This window comes from Geotrypetes seraphini, chromosome 5, assembly GCF_902459505.1.
Source record: "Geotrypetes seraphini chromosome 5, aGeoSer1.1, whole genome shotgun sequence".
NCBI lineage: Eukaryota > Metazoa > Chordata > Amphibia > Gymnophiona > Dermophiidae > Geotrypetes > Geotrypetes seraphini.
The window spans coordinates 269,843,233-269,866,096 of NC_047088.1; the positions used below are offsets into that span (position 1 = coordinate 269,843,233).

Below are 22,864 nucleotides of genomic sequence, written 5' to 3' on the forward strand. Positions count from 1 at the left end.
CCAGCACCATGCAATGTGTATCATTTAAATAACCCACGTCTGTACCAAGATACCATACTTGTGTCCCCATAACAAAAAAATGGATGAAAATATGGTATATATGTCTATGGGAAGCGAACAGGTGAGAAGCAGCACAACCTTTCCCAGCTGCTAAATGTAATATATAAGATCTTTTCATTAACCTCTATATTAAAGCATATTACAAAGAGAACAGTATCAATATAATAAGTAGCAAGTAAGACTTATGGTGGACAATGAGTCCCAGCATGTACTCTCTGGTCAGCAACGTGTTTGAAAGGCACTCAAGTATACATGTACATAGCATATATCAAACCATAAAAAAATTAGATATGGACAATATCAATCTCCCCTCCCTTGCATATTGATATAAACCGTGATATTCCAGTACAGGGTAGCATGAATAAAAGAGACCTATAGTATTAGTTCATTGTGAGTGCCTGCGAAATCACATATATCAGTGATTTAAACAGGATAATGATATATGGTATTATATGCAATGATGTGTACTGCCAAGTTCCAATACTTTATAATGAAAACTTAATAAAACAAGAATATTATTCCATTGTAACTGCCCACAGTGGTGTGTGAGCCAGTGCATCAAATGTAAAAGCTGGACCATGCTACATCACTCTAAGGCATGATAGTATGATCAGAATAAACCTGTAACATCTGATCAATGCAGGTGTATGTTGTATTACATAAATCACTGTTGGAGGCAAGGGTACCTAAATATACCTTCAATTCAAGGCAAGTGTATGTAGTAGGATGCATGTCTAGAATTAAAACATGGAGATGAAGTATAATGTTATGTATATTGACATATATTATGATAAACAAGACAATCCAGCATGACCCAAGGAATTGATACTTAATATAGTAAGGGATAATTTCCAAATCAGTGAAGCATGAACCAAATAAATTTATAACTGTGGTTTAGTGCAAATGTATATGGATGTTTGTGTATCAGTGAATTGTCCAAAAGAGTAGTGTATAATATAGAATTTAACCATCTATAAAACAATGGAGGATGGACCTAAATAATCTTAAAACTACATTTCAATTCAAGTGCCAACAGTTATATGAATAGAACTGATTTAACCAAGGGAGTGATGTATAATACATGAGAAGGCAATTTTCAGAGCAAGAAAGCATGAACCGAATAAACTTATAACATCAATTCAATGCATGTGAATGTAGCTGTATAGATGACAATGATTTAACCAAGGGAGTAATGCATAGTATAAGAAATGATAGGTTCCTAGACAGTGATGCCCAAGCCAAACAACTTATAACATCAGTTCAATGCGTGTGTATGTGGTTGTATGTATAGCAATGTTTTAACCAAGGTATTGTTATACAATGTAGGGAATGGCAATTTTCAACCCAATGAAGCATGAACCGAATAAACCTATAACATCAGTTCAATGCAAGTGCATGTGATTGTATGTAGCGCAATGATTTATCTATAGGAATGGTGCATAATATAGGAAGTGGTAATTCCCAGGATATTGCAGCATGAGCCGAATAAACTTATAACATCAGTTCAATGCCAGTGTATATGGTTGTATGTATATCAATGATTTAACTCTAGGAGTGGTATGCAATATAGGAAATAACCATTTTCAGAACAGTGAAGCATGAACCGTATAGATTTGTAACATCAGTTCACTGTAAGTGTGTGTAGCTGTATGTATAGCAATGATTTAATCAAGGGAGTGATGAATGATATGGAACATGTCGGATTACGGAGCAGCAATGCATGAACCAAGTAAACTTATAACATCAGCTCAATGCAAGTGTGTATGGTTGTATGAATATCAATGATTTAACCAAGGGAGTGATGTTTATTGCATGAAAGGACAATTCTCAGAATAGTGAAGCATGAACCAAATAAACTTAAAACATCAGTTCAATGCCATTGCGTGTATTTGTATGCATGACTATAGTTTAACCAATAGAGTAATGAATAATACAGGTGAAGATAGGTGGCTGTAGATTAGCCCCATAACATCAGAACCATTCCCTCATTGTAGTAATGTATGTGGCAGTGTGGTAAGCGATTGAATGATATGTAATCTTTTATATAATACAATATGCTATGATGGTCCAAGACTGTGAAAAATGAGCATAAGAAGTTAATAATATCAAAGTGACTCAGGTTATTAACATTGTGCATGTCATTGCTTTAACCCACCAGAGGGTAAACTATAAAGTATAAAGGAATGCACAAAAGGATAAATTACCGAGCAGCATCTAATGAATAAAGCAGGAATAGAAATAATTCTGGGTATTAAAACAGAATTGATAAGTTGTGTAAAAGAGGTGATAGCATATACATCATATACAATCAATGCAATCTGCATTATCGTGTAATTTTATGTATATGATATATAAGCAGAGGAATATGGAACACACAGCCAAATGCCATCACAAATGCGAACACCTAAGAAATCATAAGTAAAGTTTGACAAGTACTATCTAACAATATACTGTAAATAATACTAGAATAAGAGAGCGAGATTATAACAACGTAGCTGTAGCACTAGACACCATAAATTGAGAATCTCTATTTATCGTCAGTTGTCTATACCTATGCTAAACCTCCTCAAATCATTATACTATCCAATAGGTAGTGAAAAAGATAATCCGTGAGTGGCGATGCAGACCATCCGAATGCTGAAACAAAGAGCTGAAACAGAAACAAAAACAGAAAACACAAGTAAATGCCGATAGCGATGGAAGTTAGAAAAGGCAGTAATCACACTTGTAGGTCCTCATCAGGATTCCCATACACGGTTGGAGTTTGTGATCTTTAGATTAGGCAGCGAAGTTGTGGCGTTTTACTGCAGACTCTCATGGCGCCATGACGACGCTATTGCTGCAATCGCGCCAGTAGACACGTGGTTCATCTTCAAGAAGAAGTAGGTAACGCCATGTTTGTTGAATTGGTAATTTGAAATAACTTTAAATAAGTCTCCATTCAGTGGAAATGAGAAGTTTCTTCCTCATTTTAAAAGATCTGTTTGCGTCTCCAGTAGAGTATTGTTACAATTGCTGACAGCAGTATGTGAAATATCATTATCCACCGTTGTCTGAAACAGGATACTCATTATTTGAATAACAGTAAACGTGTAAAAAGAGAACAACTTCAATTACTTCAGTCATACTGCATCAATGGTTGAAGGGCTCATTTCCTCGATGAAATCCGCTAGTGCAGTCAGTTCCGTAAAATCTTTACTGCTGTTGTTAAGTTTTACCCGCATCCTCGCTGGGTACATCATCCCGTATTTTGCATTCAACTCTTTCAATTTAGGCCGGTAGGCTAACATTTGCTTCCGAAGCTGTGCCGTTTTCTTACTTAGATCCGGGACAAATAAGATGGAGTACCCGTCTAGCTTCAAAGGCGATTTTACCCTTGCTCGTGCCATTATTTCTGGTATCTGGCTGTATCTTAGCAAACGGAACACGATCGGACGCGGGTATCGGGCATTGATTAGCTTGTGTGACGGAACCCGGTGTGCCCTGTCGATTTCTAGCGGTTTATCAAATTTAAGATCCAGAATTTTCGGAATGAAATTTTCCAAATATTTAACCATATCTGTTGATTCTGTCCCCTCCGGAATTCCCAGAATTCTAAGGTTATTTCACCGAGAGCGGAGATTTGCATCTTCAAGCTCACGCTCTAAATTGGCTATTTTTTTAACTTGTACCTGGAGATCTTTAATAGTTGACTGCTGTGCTGATTGTTTATCCTCAATTGTCTGTAAACGTTGCTGAAATTGAGTAACATCCTCTCGCATGTCAGCTAACTCAGATTTTATCTCAGTAACGTCGATTCCCACATCAGCAAGCATGGCTCTCAATGCTTTAAGCTCCGCCATGATGTTCTGGGAGCCTTCCTCATCTTTGGCATCTTCTGCCGATTTTTTGGGAGACGGTGGGTCGGGTTTGTGCCTCTTTCCTACTTTGGAAGTTGCCATATCTATAGTAAAGATCTTTGCAAGAAGAATTCACCAGAATTTATTATCAAATATAGGGTTAAATATCGATTCTGTAATGGTGTAGCTGGAGCTCAAAAGTTATGCTGCCATCTCTTCACCGGCTCGCTAGCGCCCCTATTATCTTCACTTATAATACAATCTGTGTCCAAAAACCAACAAATCCCCAATGCATATTTCACACACCCCCAGGGAGCTATTCGGTGTCGAATGGCTCACGGTGACGCAAGGCCATGCTTCTCCTCCCCCAAACATGATCCACGGTGACGCAAGGCCATGCTTCCCCTCGCAGCGGTATCGCATACGAGTGTTACATTTATTTATTTATTAACTGCTCATCTCCCAGATCCAACTGGGCCAAACCCCATTTTCTGCCCCACCCAAAGCTGCGACCACCTCCCCCAACCCCATAAGCTCCACCAAACCCACCCAAGTCGACATATAACATGTACACCCCCCACCCCACCCCACAACACTGACACATAACATAACACCAGCACAAATGGGAGGGAGGGAGGGATAATCTTTTCCTGAAGAGACTACTCTACTGCTCCCCTTTCCTCACATAATTCACTCCAGCCTGCAACAACATCCAACCAATCACGTGACTGCTCCACCCCATCACCTTAGAAACCTCCCTAATCGCCTTCTTTCTTACAAGCTCAGTCTATTAACCCTTTCTTACCTCCTCTTATAAAATTGTCAATCCTTATTCTACAGACCCTTGATAACACCTCATATATTCCCCTCACCCTCTGTCCCCCCTCCCATTTTACCCACATCATCATTCAATAAATATTACCAGCCGGTGACATCAGCTCAGCTAATGTTATATCACACCAGATGAATCTGGTGTTCTTCTTTAAACAAATTTTGAGACTGATGACCTGTTCTCTCTGATCATAAAGAAATTAAATCCAATAAATACAAAGGAGAGAATCCATATACATTTTAAAAACTATTATACAGGGTTTAAAAAGAAATCCGGGCAGTAACAGGAAGCCAATGCAATAATTTCATACAAGGGGAAATCATGTTAAATTTAGATAAAGAAAATATCAGCCTTATTGCAACATTTTGAATGGTCTGAAGTCTTTTTAAGAACATTTAGGACAACCTAAATACTGCTGAAGAATTCCTGAAATTTACAGGTGTGATAGGTGTCACAGATCATATGAAAACTACTAGACTTTGTGAATGAATCAAAATGAATTAAAATGAGATTTAGTGAAAAAGTCTGAGACCTTATCATTAAAGATTTTTTTTTTTTTTGGTTTTATAAATCTTTATTCATTTTCTTATGTTACAACAAGTGTTACAAATAAACTTATTAGAAACTTGAATATACACACTTGATTAACTCACATATTAATATTAAGTTTAACATTTCATTAGAAAATAATATTATATATAGTTATAATATTATACAAGATATCTAAATCAATATACTTCTTATTTAATATAATAATCCCACACCCCTCCCTCCCTTCCAAACAATAATATATAAAATCAACTTTATTGAAAATTCATTCAATTATTGGTAAAATATATAATAATCAGAAATAAAATCCCACCCCAATCCCCTCTAATCCAAAATCTTATCATGGGAAAATTTTTTTTCATTCTTTACAGAAATCAGTTAACGGTCCCCATACTTTTTGAAATTTACTCACATATCCTTTTTGAGTTGCAATAGTGAGTTCCATTTTGTATATATGGCATACAGAATTGCACCACAAATTGTAATTTAACCTGTCATGTTTTTCCAATTATATGTTATTTGTTGTATTGCTATTCCAGTTAAAATAAACAGAAGTTTGTTGTTACTTACCGAAATTTGACTTCTTGCTCTCATAGTTGTTCCAAATAAAATAGTATCATATGTCAAGGCTACCGGATTTTCTAACATCCTATTGATTTGAGGCCAAATTGCTTTCCAGAATGATAAGATAAATGGACAATAGAATAAAAGGTGGTCTAATGTCCCGACTTCAACATGACAGTGCCAGCATCTATTAGACTTAGAACTATCTATCCTTTGTAAACGAACAGGGGTCCAAAAAGCTCTATGCAAAAGAAAAAACCAAGTTTGTCTCATAGATGCTGACACCGTACATTTTAACCTCCAAGACCAAAGTCGTGGCCATTGAGATGCATTAATTTGATGCTTTATCTCAATGCTCCAAATGTCTCTAAGACCATTTTTTGGTTTTTTATTTACAAATCCGGATATTAATTTATACCACTGTGCGGCTCTATGATCTATTGAATCCATCTGGAAACATAAGAACTCCAAACTATGATAATTAGTAAGATTTTTCCATTCAGGGAACCCTACCTGAATAGACTGCTTCAATTGCAACCATCTAAAATTTTGTGATTTATTAAGATCAAATTTATGTTGCAATTGTGAAAACTCCAGCAACTTACCATTTTTTATTACATCATCCAAAATACGAATACCTGCTATCATCCAATGCTTCCAGATGATTTTAAAACCGCCAATTTTGATCTTGGGGTTTAACCAAATCGTTTGAGTTGTTGATTTACTTATTGGAATAGGAGTTAGATTACTTATATATCTTAGAGTTTTCCAGGTATCCATAAATATTTTATGCTCTTTATATAACCTTGGCATTTTGATACTAACTACATGACTAAGACGCAAGGGAAACATAAGTCTCCATTCTAACCAGAACCAGTCTGGAATATTATCAGTGGGCTGTGGGAGGATCCAATACATACCTTGACGTAAAATATAGGCTTGATGGTACCTATAAAAATTGGGAAAATTTACCCCTCCCTCCACAATTGGCCTTTGCAATGACACTAAAGCAATTCTGGGATTTTTACCAAGCCAAATAAATTTTGTCAAAATCCTATTTAATTTTTTATAAAAAGAGTCTTGAACGAAAACTGGTATCATCCCCATTTGGTAACAAACTACAGGCAAAATCATCATTTTTACAGTTTGCACTCTTCCCCACCAAGATAAATGCAAAGGATTCCATTGCTCACACATTTCTGTCACCTTTTGCAATAGACATTTTTCATTAAATTTCATTGTTTCATCCATTGTTTTTGTAATCCAGATTCCCAGATATTTTATAGCATCCTCCTTCCAGACAAAAGAGAAAGTATCGAATAAACCTTTTGTACAATGTACATTTAATGGAAGAACTTCTGATTTATTCCAATTTATCTTATATCCTGAAAACTTTCCAAATTTCTCAATCAACTCTAGTAAATATGGAATGGTATATTCTGGATTCCTCAAATATAACAGTAAATCATCTGCATAAGCAGATACCTTATATTCTCTATCTGAGTGTGGTATACCTTGTATTTCCTTTACTTGTTGGATAGCTAATATTAAGGGTTCTAAAACAATATCAAACAGTAAAGGAGACAAGGGACAACCTTGTCTAACTCCCCTCTGTAAATTAAATTTTTCTGAAAAAGTATTATTAATATATAATCTAGCAGAAGGGGAGCTATACAATGTTTGTATTATTTGTATGAATCCAGGACCTATACCAAACCATTCCATTGCCTGATACATAAAGGTCCATTCTACTCTATCAAAAGCCTTTTCTGCATCCAGAGAAACAGCAAAAGTAGGCTCATTCATTTTCTTTGTTAAATATAACATATGGAATGCCAATCTGGTATTATGAGATGAATGTCTTTGAGCAACGAATCCTGTTTGATGCATACCTATAATATGAGGGAGAGCTTTAGCCAATCTTAACGCTAATATTTTTGCTAGTAATTTACCATCTACGTTTATTAAAGATATTGGCCTATAGTTTGAAACCAAAGTGGGATCTTTATTTGGCTTTGGCAAAACAATAGTTAAAGATTCTGCTATAGTGCCATTAATAGAACCTTTATTAAGTTGGTATTGATAAAGATTTAATAAATATGGCAATAGAAAATTTTGAAATGTTTTATAAAACTCCACCGTATATCCATCACCACCTGGAGCGGATCCAACTCTAAGGGACTTCAAAGCTGTTCCTAATTCTTTTAGTGATATTGGCTCTTCCAAACTTCGTTTTACATGTTCAGGAATTTTTGGACCCTCTAACATTTTTAAAAATTCTAAACCATCTTTTTCTTTATCTAAATAAGTCTCGGAAGAATAAAGAGATCTATAAAACTTTAGGAACTGTTTTAAAATAGGCTCAATTTGTGTAAATGTTTCACCATTTTCATCTTTAATGACAATTAATTTTGATTTCCTTTTTTTTGCTTTAAGATAATTTGCCAATATTCTTCCCGCCTTATTTGAGTTACCATAATACAAAGCTTGTTGAGAAAATATATCTTTCCTAATCAACTTAGATGAAATCTCATTATATTTACCCTTAAGTTTTAACAATTCTTGTTGAATAGAATATTCCCATTTTTCTATAAGTTTTAATTCTAAAATTTTAATCTCTTTTTCTAAATTTAAAAATTGTTTTTTAATCTGTTTTTTAAGATAAGCCGAATAAGAAATTATTTGTCCTCTCATTGATGCTTTAAAAGCATCCCATAATATTTCCCTAGAGATCTCATCTTTATCATTCAATTGAAAATAATCCTTCATTTTTGTTTGAAGATTCTCACAAAATATTGGATCAGCAAGCAATGTATTATCAAACTTCCAAATCGGTCTATTAGTATTTTGATCTGCGATCTTAATTTCAATCCACACCCCACCATGATCAGATAAAATGATTGGATCAATGGCAGCTTGTGTCACCTGATGTGCCAAATTATTTGAAATAAAGATATAATCTATTCTTGAAAAAGAATTATGAACATGAGAACAAAAAGAAAATTCCCATCCATCAAAATGAAGTATTCGCCAAATATCTGTCAAATCGCAAGATTGTATCAAATTATCTAATCCCATAGGTTTCATAAATCTACTTGGGTTTTTATCCAATATAGGATCCATAACAGCATTAAAATCCCCAGCTACTATTAGATTTGAAGTAGCCAGTGGCAAAATCAGTTGTTGAAGAGTCTTAAAAAATTCATTTTGGTTCGAATTAGGGGCGTATATATTAAACAACGTCATGGTAGTATTTCCCATATTCATTTCCACATTTACCCATCTTCAATGAACATCTGATGCCTTTAATTTGAATGAAGCAGAGCATTTTTTATTCACTAGAATAGCAACACCCGCTTTTTTCCCTATAGCTGGTGAGAAAAAACAATGCTTGACCCAACCTCCTTCCAGTTTATTAGATTCAATATTTGAAAGGTGGGTCTCTTGTATAAAGCATATATCCGCATTTTGCCTCTTTAAAAATAATAATGCTTTTTTCCTTTTTATCATATGATTCAGACCATTAACATTCAAAGATAGTATTTTAAGATCCATTTATATTTTTAAAGTACAAATTTCCCAAAATTAAACAGTAAATTGTTTTTTGTAATAACTTTTCCCAATACATCAAATATATTATAATATCCCCATCCCCACCCTCACCCAACCCTCCATTACATATTTCCCCCCCATTCCCTCCCACCCATCCCCAATTAAATACGATAACTTGGATACGCAGATTGAGGTTAGGTATAAATAACTCCCACAAGCTATTATCAAATTTAACTATAATTACTACAATTAAATTTTTTTTTTTTTTTTTTTTATTCTAATCAGAGGAATCTATAAAAATTCAGGATCTATCCCAGAATTATATAAGAATTATAAAGGAATCCTTATCTGTATTTGTGTATTTTTGAATCTTGAGGGTAATATAAACAGAAATTAAAAATAAATTTATATTTTCTAAGCTTGTTCTCTCTCCTCAATACTTTATTATAAGATCCTGGCATCTAGATGATTTAAAATTCCTCATGAACAACAGCACTACAGCTTCTAAACATCAGAATGACATGTTCTTAATTTAAAATATATATAAATATAAATATGATTATAATAAAGTATAAGCATAGGAGATTTCCTAAAATTAAAACTAGGAGAGCCAGTGAATCAAATAGCAACAATGCTACAGCTTCGAAGCATCAGAATAAGACGTTATTAAACCATAAAATATGAATAATTTTATGAAGACTATACTGGAGAATTCCTAAGATGAACAGTAAGATCTTACCGGGAGAGCCAGTGAATTGAAATAAGATCGCCCATATTTTTTTTTTTTAACTTCCCCTTCGATCCTATTGAAACGCAAATTTAACCGGAAGTACCTCCTCTAGCAGGAAATCACCTAATTTAACCAATCGTATATTGCTTTTACATATGACATTATATTTGTTAAAGTGATTGAAGGAGTTCCTTTCTTCCCTTGCAAATAACGCCCCTTTCATTTCCAGAGCCAATCAGCAACTCTTTTAGTTTAAGGTCAGTGAGTAAAAACAGTATCCTGCGTCAACATTTCAATCGGATCACTGTCAGCTCCACGATGTTACATGTAAGTCTATTTTATTTTAAAACTCCAGAATTGAATTTTGAAGATCCGATAAGATTTATGTTCTCTTCTTGCTTCTTTTTAAGAACGTTCCATGTAGTTCAAATTATAGTTCCATCCTCATGCGATTCTATCCGTTACATTTAAAAGTTTTGAGTTTTAACTGAAAATTTCCTGTATATTCATTTGTTCATATTATCAAAGGTTAAAAGTTATAATTATATGTAGATAAATAATAATGAAATAATCCTTTCAGGTTTTCTTAAGAGGACATTGGTTGCTCATATTGCTCAAGAAATTCCTGTAGTTTTTTGGGATCCGAGAAATTTTGAGTTGTATTATTTATTGTAACTTTCATTACTGCCGGATATAGGAGCCCATACCTAGCCCCCAGGGATCTTAATTGGGGTCACAAGTCCAGAAATTGTTTTCTTCTCAATGCAGTTTCTCTTGCAAAGTCAGGGACAATGTGTATTTTTGCGTCTTGACATCTGAGATTTTTATTCTCTTTGGCTAGTTGACAAATTTCTATTGCCTGTTGATGTCTCAGGAGTTTGAAAATTAAAGTCCTTGGTCCCATTTGTGAATTTTTCCTCTGAGTTGGTATCCTCTGTGCCCTTTCGATTTCTAACGCAGTTTTGAATTTTAATGGCAACACTTTAGGCAAAAATTGTTCCAAGAAAGTTATAGGGTCATTTTTTTCCACCCCTTCCGGCATTCCGATAATTCTTAAATTATTTCTACGTTCACGGTTCCGGCTATCTTCAAGATCTCTTTTAATTTCTGTGACCTCTTTCCATATTGTTTTACTATGTCTCATATCCATATTTAGTTGCTCCGAGTTTTCCTCCAAAATAGTTATTCTATTTTCTGTCACCTCCACTCTTTTAGTGAGGATTGCAGCATCGTCCATTGCCTTTTGTAGTTTTTTATTACTATCTAAAACAATCTCCTTAATTTGCCGTAATTCCTCCATAACGTCGGAGCTTTCATCTGATGGTAACGGCACCTTTGAAGGAGGAGTGCTTGGCTCCGGCTTTGATCTCTTGTTGCTTCCTATACCGGATCCTCCAGCCACCGAGTCTCCTTTGTTTTGTTTGCTAGATGCCATATTTTGATGTTATTTAGCTGTTTTTCTTTTAAAATTTAATTATTTTTGTAGTATTTTCTATAAATAGAGCTTGTATGCACAGAGCTACTCACTCACCCAACCATCAGAGTTCGCGTCCAAGCCACGCCCCCATCATTAAAGATTAAGCTCACAGATTGGCATTTCTTGTCTAAATTGCTGTATTTGCACTTTAGCTGAGCTAAGAAAATTCAGAAGTTTAACTTTGTGACTCTTACGACAGGCAGATTTATGTACCATTGTTCATAAGGTTCTCAGAGGTGCAGGAAACTTGGGGTTTTTACAGAGAGAATCTGTTAGAACATACAATGCTAATTGGGAGGTCATACAGAAGTCAGGATGTGTCTGCAGGTGTAGGCCTTTTACTGACATGTTTGGTGTCTGAAAAGGTCAGAGATCAAAAGTGATTTAGAAAGAAAAAGTGAAACACTGCCACCTACTGGGTTTAAAAACTAAACATTAGAATGGGCTTAACATCAAAATTAAGGATTTAAATGTAACATTGATGTAAGGCATTCTTGGAAAGGAAGTCAAGTGGTCAACTGTGCCATTGTATTCTAAAGCATGATAATTACTACAAATGATGTCACATCCTCTATAATAAAACGTTAAGCGCGCATGTGCAATTACAATTTTGTGATCCCTGCCGCCGTGGTTTCTGACTCCGTGGCCGTGATCAATTTGCGGCGCGTGGCATGCCTGCAGAGTGTGCGCACATTCGGAGCGCATGCAGTGCGTGCGCACGTTCGGAGCTAACACTGGGGATAGAAGGAGGCGGTGGCGACCGAGCTACGGAGCTAGGGGAGGGAAGGCCACAACCACTGCTGCTCCCTGGTCACACGGTCTTCTCCTCTGCTTCCACTCTCTCCTCTGGGTCAGAGCACTGTTGCAGCTTGCAGGAGCTGCGCTCTCTGCCCGCCCGGCATCGAACCAACACCCCTTACCTCTGAATTTCAGTTCGTTGGGCGAGTCGAGGATGAGGATCTGTTTATTCGCTGCCATGCCGCTGGAAGCTGGTGGTGCTACCGCAGAGAGGGGGGATGGGGTGGGCTGGGGGGAGGGGAGGGAGAGGGCAAAGGAAGGGGAGCGGGACACAGGCGGGGAATGAGATAAAGGGAAAGAGACAGAAAGATAGACAGACACATAGACAGCGGCCAAAGAGAGAGAGAGAAAGAGATAGAAAGACAGACAGACAGACACAGACAGTGGTCAAGGAGAGACACAGAAAGAAAGACAGACAGACAGCGGCCAAGGAGAGAGAGAGACAGAATAGACACATCTATTCTAGCACCCGTTAATGTAACGGGCTTAAATACTAATAGGGAATAAATCTGTTTGTCCTTGCTTTCTCCCTTTGAAGAGCACTGAAATTGTAATGGCTTGCTCTTCCCAAGCATAGGAGAGCTATTAATAAATCCTAATTGATTATTACATGGCTTTTCCTCATGTCTGTTATTTGAATTCACAGAACGGAGTCTTTAACCCAGTCATGTGGTAGAGAGAATCCTTTCTGGCAATTCTTTTGGCCTCGATATTCAAGTCTTCCAGCCTGGCTTGAACAATACACTGTATCACAGTAATCAATCTGAGACACTATAACAGCCTATACCACAAGAATAAATGTGGATCCCTCAAAATATTTACAAATCGCCCTCAATCTTCTTAACCTAGCAATAATTTAACTTGGTGTTTCATGAAAAGAAGATTATCCAACTGCACTCCCAACTCTTGCCTGCATATCAAAATGATAACTTCTGTTACCTAAACTTGATAGCAGATTATTTCTAAATCCACTTTCCAAACCTTGTGAAACACACTAAAATCTTATATTGGTAGGCTGTCACACAAAATATATAATCTTCAAGGTATGTATTACAGAGAGAAACCAGGGGTCTCAAGTGCTCCCAGCCAGAAGCCCGATATATGTTACAGAGCTAATGGCCAATGTGGTGAGCTATCATCGTTCCCGTTTATTTTCTCTGTAAAATTTTTAGCTATTTTTTTGCTCTTTAACTTTTCAACTTTTTTATATTGTACCTGCTTTTTACTGCATTAAGCTTTTAACACAACTGTGTTGCTGATCTGTTACTCTTTCATTTTATGCGTGAGTAACTATTAAGCCACCTTTAGCAACTTCACTTAACTTTCATATTGACGACGGATGATCTCCGTTTCGCCCCTATATTTCAAACAGGGGCTTCATCAGGAAAGAACGCCACAGGCAACACTAGAAATGAAATTGAAGCATAACAACATTTGTATCAATCTTTTTAACTTTAAAAAGTTTTAAACCTTATTTATTTATTTTAAGACCTTATTTTAAAATGTATTGTTCTTATCTAAGAGCAATACTAACACATTTAAGTAAGTGTTACATATATGTATTAAATAGGGTACCATAGCGTCGCTCAGGGGAACCTTCCTCTCATTAACAATCTTGTTACAGGATTCTTCTAGCGTATTTTTCAATTATCTTTGAACTAAAGAGTTTTTCAACCAAATAATCAATACTAGAACCGCAATCTTTTACCACAAGTTAAGCCTCAACCGGAGACCCAGCTTAGGCGAACAGGCAACCAACTACATAAGCCGCAATTTTTTACTACAACTTAAGCCTCAAAAAAGGACTTAGCTTTACCAAACAAGCAACACATCTTTTGGGCCATACCTGTTAATACCCTGGCGTTGCGCAGTTATTTGAGCTGAAAGTGAAGCGACTGCTCCATAGGCTGACCCAGGGACATTAACGGATCAAAACGCTACCTCAAATATCATGGCGATGGCGAGGTTGTAGGCTATGTAGGCGGTCAATCCACCTCTGTTCCGTTTGTAACAACCTCGGGGTTTGAATATGGCTATTAATTGGCAGGTCTTTTTTTGAGGTAATGCATTACTTATCCTTTTTGCAAGTATGTTAGATCTGTGTGCGAGCTGGATTGGATGCATGCCAGCGAGACTGTGTAATAAATAAGGTAGCATTTAACAAATAAAATTTAGGTGACGCAATGTTGAATCGCCACCCGGAAGTGACGTCAGACGCTCCCGCTGGTTTAAAATCGCCATGAAGAGTAACAGATCAGCAACACAGTTGTGTTAAAAGCTTAATGCAGTAAAAAGCAGGTACAATATAAAAAAGTTGAAAAGTTAAAGAGCAAAAAAATAGCTAAAAATTTTACAGAGAAAATAAACGGGAACGATGATAGCTCACCACATTGGCCATTAGCTCTGTAACATATATCGGGCTTCTGGCTGGGAGCACTTGAGACCCCTGGTTTCTCTCTGTAATACTTACCTTGAAGATTATATATTTTGTGTGACAGCCTACCAATATAAGATTTTAGCAGATTATTTCTAACATTCTCTTGTGGGCCCAACCAAAGAAAGTTACATTGATCTTTAATTTAGGTGCAGCTACCCAAGCCTCCCAACTATCAAGCCTATTATGGTTTTTCTGCTGGTTACTACACTTCTAACCCACACCCAATACATCGTAAAAGCTTGCTTCCACTTAACTGACAACTGGATTCTCGCCCATCATCTCAAGCTCAATAAAAAGAAAACAAAATTTCTCTAGCTAGGTTCTAAAAATGACATATGAACATAAGAGATGCTCACGCGGTGGCCCTTTTGGTCAAAGACCAGCGCCCTAACTGAGACTAGCCCTACCAGCGTACGTCCTTGTTCAGCAGGAATTTCCCCTATGACCCCAAATACTCTCCAACTATCACTCTAGAAGAGAATAATTTCCCCCCTGGAATGACACTCCTGCATACTAAGAGCTGAAATAGATAATGCCCTAATCATGCATCAACATGTACAATCCACAATCCTTTCTGATTATGAGAAAGCTCAGAACTATAAGAAAATATTTAGACACTGGACCATTCCGGATCCTGCTGGCTGGAGGGAGTAAGAACATATGAATAGCCTTACTGGGTCAACCCAATGATCCATCAAGCCCAGCAGCCCATTCTCACGGTGGCCAATCCAGGTCATTAGTACCTGGCCAAAACCCAAAGAGTAGCAACATTCTATGCTACTGATCCAGGGCAAGCAGAGGCTTCCCCCATGTCTTCCCCCATGTTTCCTCCAGGAACTTGTCCAAACCTTTGCTATCCGCTTTTACCACAACCTCTGGCAACGTGTTCCAGAGCTTAACTATTCTCTGAGTGAAAAAATTTTTCCTCCTATTAGTTTTAAAAAGTATTCCCTGCAATTTCATCGAGTGTACCCTAGTCTTTATAATTGACGGAGTGAAAAATCAGCCATCCATTGTAAATAAGGTAAGGGGAAGGGAGCAGCGGGTCATCGGAGGCACAGAGGGTGTTGGTGGGAGGGGTGTTGCTTAGCGGTGGGAGGGAGTGGGCATCTCTCCCGCTGTTGGGGAAGGGGTATCAAGGGGCATTGCTTAGCAGTGGGAGGGAGTGGGCATCTCTCCTACTGCCTCACCAGCACAAATTTAGTGAATCTTTGCAACTCTCCGCCAACCTCATTTGCATGGCTGCAACAGTGGCCCATTGGATTTTACTGCAAAGTTTTACGAATCTAGCCCTAATTCTGTTTTTTAGTATAAGATCTGTAACTATTCTTGCAAAGTGCTTTGCATTACCTCTATTTACCTACTAAGATAAATAAAGCACAGTATTAACAGATATTTGGTATATGTTTGTGTCGGCATATCATGAAGGACAATTAAGATTTGAGGCCAGGAGCTACAGTAGGTGTGAGTGTCACCCCTGGACATCCCTGAGTCATAGTTCACTACCTTGCCTATATAAGCACACCAAGATAGGTTTTCTATATATTGCAAACTCCAAAGTTAAGCTCTCTTTGGTCCACTGTAAGTGAGTGTTATCAGTACATTTGAGAACTTGAGATCATACAGCACATGCCCTGGCCAAAAGAAACCCAGATCAAGGTGACAGCGGTCTAGGATAGCACTTTGCAAGACCAGAGCACTGCATCAATGACTTCTTGGGTCAGAATACTAAGAGGACATTTTAAAACAATGCAGGAAGATAAAATGTCTGAAGTTTAAGGTGATGAAATATTTTGACACAAACAAAAGAGGTCTTAAGAAAGACCTGGATCTCCTGCAACATTATAAATCACCCTCTGCTCACTCATTCATCTCTCCCTGTTTCTTACCCCCACCTTACCCTTTGAGACGACTGTCATTGGAATGCTTTTCTGTTTCACTTATATATTCTGACACTTGTCATCATTTCCTCATTTTTGACCTAAACAAGGCAGCATTGCTTTCAGTCCAAAAATACCTTTCTCTTTACAAACGCAATGTCTTAATGACATTCAGAGTCAACGCAACTGTGCCACCTACTCTCACCAGATGCTGTGTAATCTAATATGCTTAATTTTGTCATGTCTTATTGTAAATTATGTTATCTCTGTCCTTTCTCAACCATATTTGTGACTGTACCGTTCTGGGCTCCTCTGGGAGGAAGGGCTAAATAATTAAGCAAATAAATAAAAATATATTTAGTCCAATAAAAAAGGTATCATCTTCTCTTTTCTAAATTTCTCTTTACTCCCTCTCCTCAGGCCTGACTCAGACTCTGCATCTCTCATGTTGCTCCTGATTCAGATATGGCTCTGTGTCTTCTTCCCAGTTCATACCTCAGTCTCAGACAGAACTCTCTCTAAGCCCTGGTCTCGGTTATACCTGGGCGTGTCTCTCATTAGTCCTGTCTTAATTTCAGACATGACTTTGCATTCCACTTTTCACTCCCAGTTTGTTTGCATAGCCCTCATCACTTCAGCCCTTTGCTTTGTTCCTCTCTTAGTCTTCCCTTTTTGTGTTTTGTCTTACCTGCTTTAACACACTGATTAGGAATTTATTCCTCTCTTTGATTATAGTTTTTTTATCCATGCGTAAAACTTCCCGTGAGAAAGGGAACTGTGAAGGAAGAAAAAAAAGAATTAGCAAAAGAAAAAAACCTTATCCAACTGTGGATATCAAATGCATTGAGATAGACGTGGTACCAAAAGATAAGACGCCTGAGCACAAAACCATCTAGACCAGTGTTTTCAACCTTTTTATTCCTGTGGACCGGCAGAAATAAAATAATTATTCTGTGGACTGGTATCGGTCCTTGGACCGGCGGTTGAAGAACACTGGGCTAATTCATGGGCCAGACCCCGCCCATCTCTACCCAATTTCCACCCCAGACTAGAGGTCTGCACGGGAACGGGGATCGCGGGAATCCTGCGGGTCCCACGGGGGATCCCGCAGGAATCCCCCCAAACCCACGGGACTCTCACGGGGACCCCCCTTTGGCCCACAGGACCCCCACGGGGACCCCCCTCTAGCCAACGGGACTCCCACGGGGATGGAAGGCTTTGGAAGCAGGGTTCGTCCATATAATATAATGGACGTCAGCCTTAGTAAAAGAGGGGGTTTATAAGTTAATTACCTGAACAGAAAACAAAAAAAGGGTTCCACCAAAGAGATTCCACAAGGAAAACAGCAGCGCAAACACAAAAGAAACTGTGGAATTGATGGTCCTGTCAGAAGTAATTGCTGCTTTTTATGGGGATGGGCGGGGATGGAGGTAATTTCTTGCGGGGATGGGTGGGGACGGAGATGATCCTGATGGGGACGGGTGGGGACGAAGAGGATCCTGGCGGGGATGGGTGGGGACGGAGAGGATCCTTGCGGGGACGGGCGGGGATGGGTGGGATTTCTGTCCCCGTGCAACTCTCTACCCCAGACCCCACCCCCATAATAGTACTAATTGCACCTTGCATGTCCCGTGCTTCATCTGGAAGCCTTCCCTCTGACGTTGCAATGTCAGAGAGAAGGCTTCCGGTTCAGGCTCAGGATGCCCGTAGGAGCCACTGCCTGTGGCTTTGTGCACTGAATCAATTAGGAAGAGGGAGCTGGCTCGAAGATAACGTCGCATTGATCGCACCGTGGACCAGCTGTTGAAGAACTCTGTTTTGGGCCTGATGCATGTGCTGGCCCTGTGGACCAGCAGGAGATTTACATTACATTACATTAGTGACTTCTATTCCGCCTGTACCTTGCAGTTCTAGGCGGATTACATCAGAAGATAACTGGACATTTCCAGGAGATTTACAATTTAGAGGGCTTGTTACATAATTAAGTCTTTGAGGAGGAGTTGTAAGATAGGTAAAAGTTTGAAGATTACATCAGAGGAAAGCTGGACATTTTCAGGGGAATTACAATTTAATGGGCTGGTTACAAAGTTGAATCGTTAGGAGGAGAAGGAATTTAAGATGGAAATTTTCTAGAGAGGGGGAAGTACGAGGGGGAGAGTTATGATATCTGGATAAATTTTTTAAATAGCAAGGTTTTAATTTCTTTTTGAAATGATTTATAGTCGCTTGTTGCTGTTAGTAGGTTAGAGATAGAGGGGTCTAGTTTCGCTGCCTGGGTCACTAGGAGGTTGTCATACATCTTCTTGCGCTGTGTATCTTTCTGTGGACCGGCAGTTGAAGAACACTGATCTAGACAACAGCATTATTCTAAACAGAAAGAGAGACATTTTTCTGGTTCAAAAATTGCTATGTTCGTCAATTAAGTTTTGATCATTTTTAGCAAAATGTCCTAAACCAGACAAAGAGAACATATCAAAAATACCCCTCCATGTTACTATGCAATGTACACTGTTTAAAATTGGTGACATCTGGGGGGCGTGGCCATGCAGTGAGCCAGGAGGTCTTGTTTTTCCTGACCTCCGTAGCTCTCCCTCTCTAAGCGTCCTTTTGCACTATATTCTACATCAATATTTGAAAATTAATTTTATTGGATCTTCACCTATACTCGTATAGACAAGTTTATCCAGAAAAACAGAGCTAAAATGATTTCAAAATCTGGTAAAAAAAAAAAAAAAAGACCAAGAACTCACAAAGGCTCTTCCAAGTACGGACGGGAAAATGGCGGGCCCAGCCAAGGAGCCTGATATTGTGAGTGAAGTGCTGGTTGTGAAGCTGACTGAGGCTGTGGTTCTGGTGCTGGGCTCGAGACTCGATAAGGTCAATGACTCACTTACTACCCTCTCGACCACGGTTACTGATTTTAATTCCCAAGCTTCAGAGGTCGAGCAACAGGTGAGCACAGTTGAGGACTCTTTGACTGCAGTACATGCAAAACTAACGCAGTTACAACATAAAGACCTTTTGCATGAAGAGAAAATGGAAGATTTTGAAAATCGTTCCAGACAGAATAATGTCCGTTTAGGAGGACAATGATTTAGCAGCTGCCCTAGAGAAATGGCTATCGGGGGAATTTCTTGTTGTCTCTCCCTTGGGTCCTCTTTGGATCGAGAGGGCCCATAGGCTGGGCCAGAAACAGGATGGAGCAGTCAGACCAAGAATTGTGATTATCCAAATTGGAAATTTTGCAATCAAGGATTTGATTATGAAAAATTATCGCCAAAGGAAGGATGTTACCTTCCAGAATCACAGAATTCTGCTCTTCCAGGATTATTCTGTGCATGTGGCTTCCCTCCGGAGGAGCTGCAATTTCCAGCTAAACTCAGAGTTCTGTATAATGGACAACCTTTTGTGTTTGATACCAGTGCTGATGCCCGAGATCATCTTTAGTTGTGGTTTCCTGATTTGGTAGTGCCTTCATGAGTCCTTTCCCTTTCTGTCAATGCCAATCCAATCTGTATCTATCTTCACATTAGCTGCTGTGAACAATCTACTACCGCTCATTAAGGAGTCAATCCTTTCGTTAGAAAGTCCCAATTTAGAATCCCAACCAATAGAAGCCATAATTCTCTTCAGTCCTGTATTAACACGCAAAATATAGTTGGAGTATAAATATATAAATATGAATCTTCTGTATATAAATACTTAATTCTTCAGAAAAGAAAATTTCTTATATATTCTACTTATATAATAAATAAATACATAAATAATTAATAGTGCTCAGTGATAGCCAATACGAACTCCAAGAGCGCGGGACTCTGCCAGTTCAGGCTTATATATATCATAGCACTCCTCCCTTCCTCTGGATTGATTTGGATTATTTGTGTCTTTTGGACTTTATGTATTATATTTTTTATGGACTGTTTTTTTGAAAGCATGTAGCACTTTTTGGATTTGGAGCACCTAGCATAAGAACATAAGAATTTGCCTCCGCCGGGTCAGACCAGAGATCCATCCCGCCCAGCGGGTCTATTACCTGTGCTGTGGTCCCTGACTATTCCTATAACCTACCTCAATTCCTATCTGTACCCCTCAATCCCCTTATCGTCTGGGAACCTGTGTAAACCTTCTTTGAAGCCCTGTAACGTGCTCTGTCCTATCACGGCCTCCGGAAGCGCGTTCCACGTGTCCACCACCCTCTGGGTAAAAAAGAACTTCCTAGCGTTTGTTCTAAACCTGCCCCCTTTTAATTTCTCCGAGTGCCCCCTTGTACTTGTGGTTCCCCACAGTGTGAAGAATCTGTCCCTGTCTACCTTTTCTATGCCCTTCAGGATTTTGAAGGTTTCTATCATGTCTCCTGTCACAGCCCTAGCCTTAAGGCTAGGCTTGTGACAGTCAAATCTCCTCCAAATCCTCCCCTTATCTTGAAAAGGGCTGATCACTGCAGCAGGTTGAACTCTGATAGACAAACAGGGTTGGAATTTCCTTGGAAACATCAGTCTACAGAATCCCAGGGAGTAGAAGAGGAGTGGGAGAATAGCCTGGGGCAGAGGGAGGGGACTTATCCAAAAGGACAGCCTAAGAATCAGTCTCAGAGAGCAACTAATGAGCCTCTGCTGGGGCCAATTAAGTCTAAACTGAGAGGCCAGCAGAAGCAGCAGGTTGGCCCTCCCCCTTTCAGGTCAGGGCGGGGACAACTCAGAGCATTAGAGGCTGTGCTTAGGAAGAACAAACCAGGCTTCCCTGGGTCAGCCCAGAAAGCAGTCTCGAGGGACTGGGCTCCTGACTTTCCACTGAATAAGGATGTTGAAATGGCAGAGGTTACCACTGTCCCTGGGGTGAACCAGCCAGCTTGCCAGGAAGCCGTGGAACCTATGGATACTACACAAGAACCAGATGAAACACAGATGGACCAAAGCTAAGTTGAATTACCTTTTTGATTATTTGCTTTTAGAATCTTGTTTGCTCTGAGTTTGTTTGGAAGCACCAGTCAAGTGCTGCAGCTGTACCTTAGGCTGGGGACAGAGAGGAAAGTGTGGAGTTTTGGACATTTTTTTCTTTTGTTTTTTTTTGTTTTTGCCTATTTTGGGTGAATGAATGTATGGACAAGGAAGTAGTGGGGGAGAATCCACATAATATCCTCAGGGAGGGATCGTGGGGCCAATTGTTTTGGCAAGCTTTGTGCTAAAGTGGATTCAGCTACTCCCCTCCCCCACCAACTGTTTGTTAGGTTGGCTGGGGAAGGCCTGTTAAGCCAGGCTTAGGCAACACATTCATTGGAGTTTGAAAGACCTGGGGAATAACCAGCAGAAACACTGGGGGTTTCGGTAGCCATATTATGTTGTGCCCTTTTTGGACTGTGAGACTGTGAGGGCAAGGCTACAACAGTACCATTCTAAACTTACCTGCCAGAAAGGTGTGTGGGCTATGTTTTGCAAGCCCGGATTTTCTTTGTATTTGTTTGAAATTTAAAGAATAAAACTGTAGCAGTTGCTACTCGAGAAATAAAGTTGGACACAAGTTCAGTTAAATCTTTATTGTTCCTGACATTTATTTTTTTTATTTTTGATGAGAACCAGCAGGACCTTCAACATCCTTTGAAGGCACGGCAAGTTCGGCGTTCGGTGAGCATTGGCCGGTGGCCTGTTGCAAAACCCAGCACCGGCACGCTCACACTCCTCTAAGTCTCCGCTTTTCCAGGGAGAATAGCCCCAGCTTTTTCAACCTGTCCACATATGAGAAGTTTTCCATACCCTTTATCAGTTTAGTCGCTCTTCTCTGGACTCCCTCAAGTACTGCCATGTCCTTCTTGAGGTATGGTGACCAGTACTGGACACAGTACTCCAGATGCGGGCACACCATTGCACAATAAAGTGGCATGATGACTTCCTTCGTCCTGGCCATGATACCTTTCTTAATGATACCCAACATTTGGTTTGCTTTCCTTGAGGCCGTCGCGCATTGGGCCGACGCTTTCAATTTTGTGTCTACCATCACTCCTAGCTCTCTTTCAAGGTTACTTACCCCTAGCAGTGATCCTCCCATTTTGTAGCTGAACATCGGGTTATTTTTCCCTACATGCATGACCTTGCATTTCTCTATGTTAAAGCTCATTTGCCACTTTTTTGCCCACTCTTCCAGTATCGTTA

The 22,864-nt window shown here is 38.9% G+C and overlaps 1 protein-coding gene across 1 annotated transcript in view; it reads right to left on the reverse strand.

Annotated features, from left to right (window-relative positions):
• The window catches only part of ADCY10 (adenylate cyclase 10), an 803,671-nt gene that overhangs the window by 515,156 nt on the left and 265,651 nt on the right, over positions 1-22,864 (reverse strand). The window contains exon 15 of the mRNA XM_033944139.1: positions 17,407-17,493. Coding sequence (XP_033800030.1) covers positions 17,407-17,493 — 87 coding nt within the window. The remainder of the gene's footprint in view (positions 1-17,406; positions 17,494-22,864) is intronic.